This window comes from Drosophila melanogaster, chromosome 2L (assembly GCF_000001215.4).
Source record: "Drosophila melanogaster chromosome 2L".
Taxonomy (NCBI): Eukaryota; Metazoa; Arthropoda; class Insecta; order Diptera; family Drosophilidae; genus Drosophila; species Drosophila melanogaster.
Genome location: NT_033779.5, coordinates 19,363,816 through 19,374,330, shown reverse-complemented (window position 1 = coordinate 19,374,330; position 10,515 = coordinate 19,363,816). Strand labels below are relative to the sequence as shown.

Sequence of the window (10,515 nt, the reverse complement as noted above, 5' to 3'; positions counted from 1 at the left end):
GCGCCACCCAAAAAGTGAATTAAGAACTTGTGTGCTGGAACGATGCGGTACCAACCCATCGAGGGGTGGTTTCCACATGGGGTGTGGCTTGGCTCGGGGGGCAAATTGAGTTGCAACACTTGGCAGGTTTTTATCTACGCACCACAATCAACCAGCCACCGGCAACGAGATGGGCAGGGGGGCCACAGACCCTCTGTCAGCAGGTCAGAGTCCATTCAAACCGACATCCCATCGCAGGATGCACTGGGAAAATTTTATTTTATTTCGAAAATATCTGTGCTGCTTTTATCACAGAAATAAAAAAAGGCCAATTAATAAATAGAACCACTAATCTTTGAAATATATATTAAAACCATTAAGAAATAATCATAATACATGATTATATATATTTCATTCTTATTAGCAAATAAAACTTTAAAATGACACATCCTATTCGCAGAGTGTAGTCCAATTCCGATGAATTAAGGCAGTTAAATGCGCTGAGTGTAGGTGGAGTGACCAACGGGCTGGTCAGAAAGCGAACAGAAGCAACTGTTTCGTGTTGGTGGCCGTTGATAACAAGATTTGTTTTTGAAATTTTCTGGAGGGCCGTCCTTAATTACGCCGAAAAGCGCAATGAGCAATTTTGAAATGGCAAGTGGGTGGGAGTGAGAGGGACGAGGGCCGAAGTCCAAAACCACATCCACCCCAAGCAATTTAGGTAAATTAAATTTAGAGTGTGCCCATCCTTCGATTTTCAGGAACTGGCTGTCTGCAGGACACCGTTCAAAAGTCAAAAGTGTTCGGCTGATTTAAGCCAGAGATAAGGGGATTCGGCGGAGGACAGACCCAGACAGGACAGTAAATTGTGGGCAGGAGGAGCGGTTCCCCCGCTCCCTTCCCATTCCGAATACACGCATCCTTAGACGAGTGCTGCTAACCAGACACTCGACGTTCGCTACACGGATATTCCATTAAAAGAGCCGGAGCAAATTGAACAATTTTCACTTTATGATTTATTGTAATGAGCTTTTTATTTATGGCACGACTTCTTCTATTGGCCCGAAACAGTGGGCATAAAAAGTATACTTCCCCGGCCACCGTTCTGCGTTTTCGAAAATTAAAAATTAATTAGGCATTTATCACTTGACTGTCTAGCAGATGGCACTTTTCCAGTAGTTGGGGTGGTGCTAGTAGGTTGTTGCCCCAAGTACGGGGTAAGTGCAGGCGAACACGGGTATTCCTTTAGGCAAATAGTACTACACGGAAATATAGTTAAGGGGGAAATATTTACATGACGGCTTAGGTACTCAGTGTGTGGGGCAGAACTCGGAACATGTCTCCTGTTTTCAGGGATGTATTTGTACAAACTCAATTGAACTAGGGACATACTCGAATACCTCTTTCACATCATGAAAATACTTGTTTTAGGCAAACCAACTTGCATTTTACTAACTTGCACTCAGAACATGTAGAGGTAGAAAAACTGCTAACAGTTTTTAACAGATAGTTACATTCAGCAAGAAACAGAAACAAATATGATTATTCACAGATTCGTAAGTCTAAACAGAATTATGAACCAATGGTCTAAGTATTTTAAACGACCACCACCTCAATTTTCCAAGTTATACTCACAAACTAATGATTAATTTTGGCTTTACTCATCCCTGATTTGAAGGTTCACAAACTTCGATTTGGCGGTTAAAACTCGTTCGCAAATTCTTGGTAACTGAAGGCTGAAGGCCGAAGAAAAGCGAACTGGTAGTTAGGCATTTCCATGGGAAATGTTAGGCTTCCCGGGGCTCGGGCGCCTCGCACTTGGGGAAGACGCTGCTCTCGTAGGTGGGCACCATGTACTTGATGTTGATGAAGGCATTGGGGCCTCCGCAGTACTCCAGCAGCTTCAGGGTGTCCTCGATGACGTCGCCGATGCGGCAGTTTCGATCGGGATCGATACCCTCTCCCAGATTCACGTTGATGTTCTTGTAAAGATTGCACACGGCCAGCAACTGGCGATAGAAGGGCACCAGGGCCTGACCCACACAGGGACCTGTGGATTGCATCAGAATTGAGTGAGTAACTTATAATAGTTGTGAATTATTCAATAATATTGTAAGTACGTCAGTTGACTAATCAATTTTCGCAGTAGCAGAGTTTGCGCAACCCATTTTTCGTGGTATACACTTTTTAGCAGCAAGCACATGATATAAAATGGTTCATTTCTATTAAGACTGCTTATTATAAATTAATTCATAGGAGAATATACATCGTATATAGCTGTTGTGCTTTTGATTCAATGACTAAGAAAGAAAGAAGAACTAAGAAAGTCTGATACTAAATATTGTGAAATGCCTTAAAACCCTTTTCAGGTAGTATATATCCGTTGGTAATTTACCATTGAAACTGAAATGATGATCAAAAATACTGATTGGGATGACTTGACAACGATGTCGGAATTAATCGAAGAGGATAATTATGAACTATCAAATCTGGACAACATGCCGCGTATTTTAAAAACACTTTCAGGCACTCAATATAAATCGAAAAAAACCAGAATCAGTTGGGTTTTAATGACTTCGATTTAAGTAATAGATCATTAACCCACTTCGAGAGAATTGGTGAAAAATTCTATTACATCGAGAGCTCGACTGGAATGTGAAAGTATGCAAAGTAGACTGGTGTGTCTTGAAAATAAAAAGGAGTGGAGTGCTATTAGGGCAAAACTGCAGATGATTGGAAACTATTGGGTGGACATTAATAACATTCTATCTGATGAAGACTTTATTAAACGAGGCATCTGGACATAGAGCTATATATGTCAATTTTAGCCCTGAAGATACAAATAGCCTATCTTACAGTGAGAAATGCATTGAGCTACAAGGATCATATAATTATTACATGAACCCGGTAGATTGCCCTTAACAGAATTATTTTCCATGTGAGATGGATAATAAATCATACAGTAAAATTATGGGATTCTAAAATTCTCCATTTCTAGTACCTTAAAATATATAGTTCTGAAAGTTTAATTCTTAAATAAACTCACCCAGTCGGACCATCAGTTGTATGACTTGGAGGGCGGAGATGATGATCCGCTTGTCGCGCGTCTGGAAGGCCCGTTTCAGAGGAAGAATGAGCTTGGGCAGCACGGGTAGCACCTTTTTGGGGGACCGCATGATGAGGTCAATGGCTCCGTTGACCGCTAGCAACCGGGTGTCGTAGTCCATGTCCGCCAGTCCGTCCACGAAGATGGGCAGATAGTAGCAATAGTCGAGATTCTCCGGCACACAGTGCCACTTCACCGGACGCTCCTTGGTCGGATCCTGTTTGCTGCTCCTGCCGGACATCACACACGGAATGTCGCCGCGATTGAAGTAGATCTTGAATACGGTCTCCTTCACTGGCTTCCGCTTGAAAATGTCGATCCTGGGGAGAGTTAGGCTCAAATTTCATTAAGATAACTCGGCGATCTTCGAGGAACTCACTTTGGAGGAGGTTTCACCACAGTATTAGGCTGCAGTGCCTGAAAAGTGAAGGCGGGAACTTCACGTACTGGCTAAAAACGGCAAATTCAATAAATTAACATTGAGAAATGATAATAACTTTGCTTCTAATACTTACCACCTTCGACCTGAGGTACAACAACTCCCTGCAAACCCTTCCAGGTTCATGAAGTCGAGTGGCACGTTCGTTTGTCTTAGTGCACATTGTTAGTAGAACTAAAATCAGTTAATGTCCAAAAAAAGAAATGTAAAAACCAAGATGCGGGCGGAGCCTCAGTTTCAAAGTCTGTAATAAGCAAGTCTGGAAGATTTGATTTTAAGTTTGGTGTGTAGAAAATATTCACGGATGTTTTTTGAATGGGCTACTGGGTATAAATGCCAATGAAAACTGATGCAAATATACTCAGTTCGACAGCGAACTGACAGTATGTGTGCAGCATGCTCAAACCCATATGAAAAGAAATAAATAAAATGCAAATAAATGCCACGCATAATGTGAAAATATTTATAAACATGCTCTTATCAAGACGTCAACACTCGCCCCCATCCGTGAATCCAAATAATTTGGGGTTGTCGTCACCCCGCCGCCGCCCTTTTCACACCTAAAAGTGAGTTTGGCGTCTCTAAATAGTCATAAAGGGAAAGTGCAAACATTTGCGCACTTTATCATCTTTCCCATTTCCCATTTCCCGACCCCTGGCTTTTTGAGCGGTAAGTGTTACGGTAAATATTTTGTGACGCCCACCAATTAAGGCGTCTACCGGAGGCCCCCAGCCTCCCGCTTTTCCACCGAAAAAAACAACCGCCACAACCACCTCATCTGCTCCCCTGCAGCATTAACCTACTTAAAACGTTGGGGAAAAAGACAGATTCCCCAGGACGACCTATCTCCAGAGCGCTTCTTGTTTCTCTTGGCCTGAATTAATTAAAATCCGACATGCGAATTACTCGACTGTCCTTATCCGACTCCGCTTTTCCAGCTACGTCTCTGGCTTTTCCAGCTCCCGTTTTTAATTACCCACGCACAGCTTTTCACTTTCGCCCAACACATCGTTGCACGTCGCGATTTATCCGTTTTAATAATGTCGAGGGGACCTCGGTCCGGATTGGGATCTCCTGGCTTCTGACTCCTTGACTTCAGCTGGGCTTTTCCTGGGCTCAGCTCCTGTCGCTTTCTGGCATGTAAATTGAGTTAGAGGCATTTTGGATTATGGGGCGGGCACAAGGACGCTTACTCGCTAATTGCTAAGCAGTTCTGCAGGAAAATGCGATGCCAGCAAACAGAACGGATTATCTTATTACTGCATCTCAGTTAAGATTGCTGGCGAAGATTGCGTGGCACGTGCATATGTGGAGATACAGATCCAACTCAGTAAAAAGATTGTTTCTAATCACTTAAAGTGAGAAACATTTATTAACTGAACCGTGCTTGGTTGTATCCCCCCACCAGTTTGATTTCATTTCATCAGCCAGAAAGTAGGCAATATATCAAATGCTAAATAATTATGCATTTTCAATGGAAAATCGAAACAAAAGTCGCCGCTGGCAGACGACAACTCGCACTGGAAGCTCCAGCTTTCACAATGGCCACAGCGCAAATCAGCCGGATCATAATTTATTGGAGCCAAAATGGATGGTACTGCCCACCGGCGAGCTATGGGCCACAAAATGGACAAAAGGCCGTGGCTTTCAAAAGGGTTGTTAGCTGAGGTGAGCCATCGTGGGTTTGGGGTGCGTTTGTCTAGCTGACACTTTCATTAACAAAAAGTCAGAGCGATGACAGTGGGCAATGGGCAGTGGGCAGTGGGCAGTGGGTGTGGGTATCCTGTCTGGTTGTTTTTGCATTGTTACAAAGTGCAGTTCTGCCTGGCGGTGGGTGGCACTTTGGTGGGTGGTGGATGGGTGTCCATTCAGCCGACATGGCTGCAGTGCGGCACGTAAATCTAAACAGCCACTGACAGCTTTCAACTGGCACTCAAACCCACTTTTTATGTGCTGCTCGAAATGGACAGGCGGCAGTGTGGTGGTGTGGAGTGACTGGGCCCATCTTGAATGTCATATAAGCCATATACATATATATCAATATCCTGGCCATATATCAATATGCTCACATATATCTACTTTCGTTGGCTTGTTTGTCTGAAATTGACATCGCCTGTATGCCCTGTGTTCTGTATTCAGAGTTACCCTACTCCGCCATCACATGGACATGGCCAACGGGGCCAGGGCTTGGCCTTTTGTTTTGGCCCACTCAGTGCAGTACTCCTACGGCCCGGTTCGCTTCGGCCTGGTCGAGATTTTATGTTCGCATACATTTTGAGCGCTTTATTGTTTGTCCAATTTCGTGCAACATCGCCTGGCCAGAACGACAGGGAGAGTAATCGAGTATCCGTTGTCTGTCTGGTGTCAGGAATAAAGAGCTCCATCCCGTTGGCCGTTAGGTGTTAATCTAATAACTGTCAAATGCAGGATGTCGGTACTTCAGATTGGTAGGAAAATTGCTGCTAACTCGCTCTAGTGGCGATTGTAGATTGTAGTTAAAGGCGATCGGCGATGTGGGGGCTAAGATGAAAAGATTTGGCCAAAGATGACAGTCTCTAAAATGTGAAACAAGTAAACATTTTATGTACAATTTAAGTTCGCAAATTCAACGTATTTGATACGAGTGAAAGATAATGTATTTCAATCAGTCGATTATCGTTTGATGTGGCTCCGCTAAAAGAACTTTACTCACATTCAGAGTTCGAGCTCAAATTCCGACCTATAATGGCTTTCTCTGTGTTTATTTGGCTCAACTGCGCTTCTGGCAGTCCAAGAATAATTTCTGCATCGCCAAAATCCCATAAAAATCAACAACTTCGAGAGGAGGGCCATATGAACATCTAACTGCTAAACTGCAGGCCCGGTCACAAGAGCAGTCGAGCATTAAATGGCCGAATGACCGAAGGGCCGGGCGGGGGCTGAGAATCCCTGGATGTGGGGAGACTGAATGGCTTACTAGATCCAGCACATACCCATCCAGACAGATAAAAGTCCGCTCCGCACTCTAACATTTTTATGAGTCGTAAATCGAAGCGATAAAAATCACAAGAAAATGGAGATACAAAAACAAACAAGCCTGCGAACCGACTAGAGAGGTCAGTTAGTTCCAAGTCTAGACCGAACTGGGCTCGACCCCGACTCTGGGACCCATCGTATCTCTCATAAGTCACACGATAAATTCTGCAACATTGCGCTAATGACAACGATGCACTTGCCAAAATCCAAAAGTTCAGAAGAAGTATAATGTAGAATTTAGTCAACAAATTCTGTCGAAGTAGAGTTGATATGCACATTACTTTGAAGAATCTACTTTTGTTCATTTTCCTAATCTGTAATCAGGTTTGTGCCAAGTAAGCCAAAATCTTTTCCCAGTGCATTGGCGGAGATCGAGGAAAGTCGCCCTGCATGCTGGAAAAGGCGGAAGTTCATTATTGTCAGTGATTAATGACAAGAAGCGCGGATGGATCCTGGGACCGGGATATGGCCGATAGCAGTGCATTTGACTCTGGTTCTCGGCCACATAAGTTAGCTGTTGCTGTCAGCTGGCCCTACAGTTTGGGCCAGAAGGCGCCTGGATGGAAGCGCAAAAAAAAAAAACGGAAGTCAGGACTCGCAGACCCCGAGGGTGGTCCAAAAGAAAAAAAAGGAGGACTCGGACTCGGACATACGGGGACGAGCTGTTGACATCACTCCGTCCGTCAGTTAGCTGGAAAATGCATTGCTGACTGCTGCCTGCTGCCAACGTGATTAGCGCGTTGATTTGGCAACCGATTGCCGAATGGAGTGCATCCGAGCCAGCATTTCCACAGCCCATCCTCAACAGAGTTTGGCTTGCCAACTTTGCTGCTCCTCCGTTTAGCCATCTACCAACCCCCCCCCCCCCCCACCACACCACAAATGTCCTTTAACTTATGCAGTGCCAAAGCGGCATTGACAATGGCACACGCACACATCGTTTGACATGGGCGTCGTTGCTGGAGGCGGTAAAACGGGGGCCTGGGCCGCCCCTCTGATTCTGGTTCAATGTACGACAAGTGAAATTAATTTCAAACAATGCAGAAAACTCCGAGGACAACAATAAGCCAGGAGAAGGAAGCTGAAGTCCCACGACAGCTGAAGCAAATTAAATAAAAATTCCAACATGAACGTTACCGGCTAGAGCGAGTTGAAATACACTGAGAAAAGCTAATTAAGCAAAAGCTTAAGACAAATAAATAAAGTCTTGGTCTATCTGTTTAAAAGTGTGCAATGATAGAAGATCAGTTACTAGAAATACTCTGCTGCATACTCTTCGATAGCTTTGTTATATAAGTCCATTTTTCTTTTAGTGTACGCTCAGCTTCCTGATAAGGAGCGCGAGGATTGCCAGCCATATGACAGACTCAATATACGTGCCTCGATTCGATGAGTAAGCCAAGTTAAGGGCAGGCAAAAAAGCCAAGTCGAAGCAAACCAAACTTGTCGAAAATTATTTCGTTTTAATTACGCCAAAGGGCGTTGTCAAAGGACGTGTCGAAATGTGTCGCCGTTTTGGATGCACTCAAAATGAAATCACGTCACCGCCGATCCGATCCGCCACGCCCCCTAATATAGCATCGCCCACACTCCGAGCGAGTCGCGACACCTCAGGTGCCTACAACTTTTCCGTTGTCATTATCAATTTGAGTTAATTGCCGCAGCCATTCCGGCCAGAATGTTGCCATTTTGCCACTGCTGTCGTCACTTCCGGTCTGGGGATGCCCCATCCTTTCGCCACACCAGCCACACCAGCCCCGCCCCCAACGCCTCCAGACGACGCGACGACGCATTGTCTGTGACTGTTTAAAAGCGTTTAGTCGAAATTTATTTGTATTACATGCCAGAAACTGCAGACTCTCCAGTGGCTGCGGGCACAGGGTCCTGGCAAAATGTTGAATTATTAAATTAAGTACTTGTTTGACAACGCCATAAATTCCCTTGCTCAGCGCAAATAAGTGTATGTAAGTAGAGAAGTTGGGTGCCCGCGGCAACTTTGTGTAGCAGGTGTAAAACTAATCAGTTTGAACATGAAATAACGTGAGAAGTTCTATCTATCTTTACATGCTTTTGAGTAATCGTAAAAGCGCCTAGCCAAGGTAATTCATATTAATTTTCTCATATATTTAAGCTCGAAGACAAACGCTATTTTTCTGCCACATTTTTTCACGCCTATCACAAGTTCCTGCTTATCAAACTCTGGATTGCTCTTCTTTGTGGCCAAGAAATTGGTTTAATCTGACTAACATTCTTTTAATTAGTTTATCGCGGAGCATCCAATCCATCCGAAAATCTTAGATAAATTCTTTCTTGCTTATACTTTAAGAAAAATATTATTTATTGAGAGTCACATTAAAAAAAAAAAAGATAATAGAAATCGAATATTTGGGTTTTGTTTTGCTAGGTACTTTAGTAGATATTGAGATACATAAATATCTGGCGATCAGTGGATTACGGGACGGGAATCCGTGCCGTTCAGCGTCTGTTCGCAGATATCGACCGCTCGGGTGTAGCAGGACTCACTGCTCATGATGAGTTCTCCACCCTGGAGAGTGAGGATCAGGCAATTGCGGCCCATTTGGGGCGTCGGCTCGTCCACCGCCCAGTTGGAGTAGTTGAGCGGTCGGGCTCTGCCAAAGTAGTTCCAGTAGAAGCGGTTATCACCCGGCCATCGATGCCCGGCGCTCCAGAACTGCGTGCCGTTCGGGTAGCCCAAGTTGGCCAGGTGATGGGCCAGAACGCGCATTTCCTCGTCACTATCCAGGCAAACTCGTGAGGTGCGCTTGTCCTGATAGCAAAAGTTATGGAACGATGTGTGCTGTAGATAAGATAAAAATATTATTACTCTAGAATTATATTTTATAATCTAAGGATATATATATATAGATAGACATAGATAGATATCTTTTAAAATCAAAATTGTTTGGTGTTTACTGTGTACCTAAACTTATATTAAGTACGAGTTTTTTTTTTATTTGTTGACCTTAGTGCAGAGCATATTCAAGTCGGTTAGGTCGAACAAAACTCGACAAAGAGCGTCATCGTCCGTTTATTTATACACCCATAAGTACATATGTTTGATGTTCGTTGGCTTCTTCTCGCTGATAACAGCGGATACAATTAGCGAATTCCCCTTGCTTACATGCAGAACTCAACTTAATTTAAGCTACACTAGTAAGTTAATCGTGACTTCGGAAGTAGAGGCTTCTTTATGTCTCTCTCACCAGCGGTTCCTCGTCAGCAACGAAGTAGCAATAGTTTTCCCGTACCCTCTCATAGGGATTCCTGCACCGTGTTCCTTCGACGGGATGAGCCTCGATCAGGAACCATAGGGATAATGCCAGGAAAATGTGGAGTCGAATCCGGCGATATTTCTTCCGCGTCGCGCGATTCGGCATTGTGCTCAAATAAAACTGCCGGCAGTTGGCATCAGTCGGCGTTATCGCCATGCGTTATCAGTGTAAGCGGGGTGTTATCATAAAGCGCTTGATTTAATTTTTTTTTGCTGATAAGGCCGTTTTTTGAACTAGTTCAAGATCACGCAAAACATAAGCTCTACATTAATAATCACTTTTTTTAAAAAATTTATTTGCAAAAATCATAAATTTGCATTAGTTAATTTTTCGAAAATGTGGCAAACGAATGCTTCTCTGCGTTTTAATTATCAACTTCCAAGCTTTAATACTCTTTCTTCTTAGTATTGCATACATTTTTGGGCCTTTCTGGGTTCCTGTTCTGGCTACTTCATGAATTTATACAATAAATGCTAAAAATCCTTATAAGAAATTATTCTTAAATTATCATTATTTTATTTTATTTCTTAAATGCATATCTTGCGGATCATTTATTTTTTTATTGTCTATAGGTATTTTCTAGCCATGCATATGTATGTATATGTTTTCGGTGGTAATCCTATTTGCAACTTTGTTTGCGATCCACATGCAACATGTAACTTATCCATTTGCATGCAACCGCC

General features: G+C 43.4%; 2 protein-coding genes across 4 annotated transcripts; both read right to left on the bottom strand.

The window, feature by feature from the left end:
- Window positions 1–1,619: 1,619 nt before the first annotated feature.
- On the bottom strand, window positions 1,620–3,886 carry CG17349 (uncharacterized protein). Its single transcript, NM_136113.3, has 4 exons — window positions 3,601–3,886; window positions 3,465–3,535; window positions 3,026–3,405; window positions 1,620–2,029 (listed from the first exon to the last, which is right to left on the bottom strand). The coding sequence occupies exons 1-4, from the start codon at window positions 3,685–3,687 to the stop codon at window positions 1,767–1,769; spliced, it is 801 nt and encodes a 266-aa protein (NP_609957.2). The 5' UTR covers window positions 3,688–3,886; the 3' UTR covers window positions 1,620–1,766.
- Window positions 3,887–8,860: 4,974 nt separating this feature from the next.
- On the bottom strand, window positions 8,861–9,956 carry CG13086 (uncharacterized protein). 3 transcript variants are annotated; one of them, NM_001273639.1, is made up of 2 exons: window positions 9,764–9,956; window positions 8,861–9,357 (listed from the first exon to the last, which is right to left on the bottom strand). In NM_001273639.1, the coding sequence occupies exons 1-2, from the start codon at window positions 9,935–9,937 to the stop codon at window positions 8,983–8,985; spliced, it is 549 nt and encodes a 182-aa protein (NP_001260568.1). In that variant the 5' UTR covers window positions 9,938–9,956; the 3' UTR covers window positions 8,861–8,982. The 3 variants fall into 3 exon arrangements, with proteins under 3 accessions (NP_001260568.1, NP_609956.1, NP_001260569.1); NM_136112.3 differs by having other exon boundaries at window positions 8,934–9,357; NM_001273640.1 differs by having other exon boundaries at window positions 8,934–9,357; window positions 9,809–9,956.
- Between the last annotated feature and the right edge of the window lie 559 nt (window positions 9,957–10,515).

Coding starts and splice junctions, on each gene's coding strand:
- CG17349 (NM_136113.3), bottom strand. CDS start 3,687: ATGTGCACTAAGACAAACGAACGTGCCACTCGACTTCATGAACCTGGA. Junction 3,536..3,600: donor TGTACCTCAGGTCGAAGGTG/GTAAGTATTAGA, acceptor TGCCGTTTTTAG/CCAGTACGTGAAGTTCCCGC. Junction 3,406..3,464: donor GTGGTGAAACCTCCTCCAAA/GTGAGTTCCTCG, acceptor AACTCTCCCCAG/GATCGACATTTTCAAGCGGA.
- CG13086 (NM_001273639.1), bottom strand. CDS start 9,937: ATGCCGAATCGCGCGACGCGGAAGAAATATCGCCGGATTCGACTCCAC. Junction 9,358..9,763: donor TTGCTGACGAGGAACCGCTG/GTGAGAGAGACA, acceptor TCTTATCTACAG/CACACATCGTTCCATAACTT.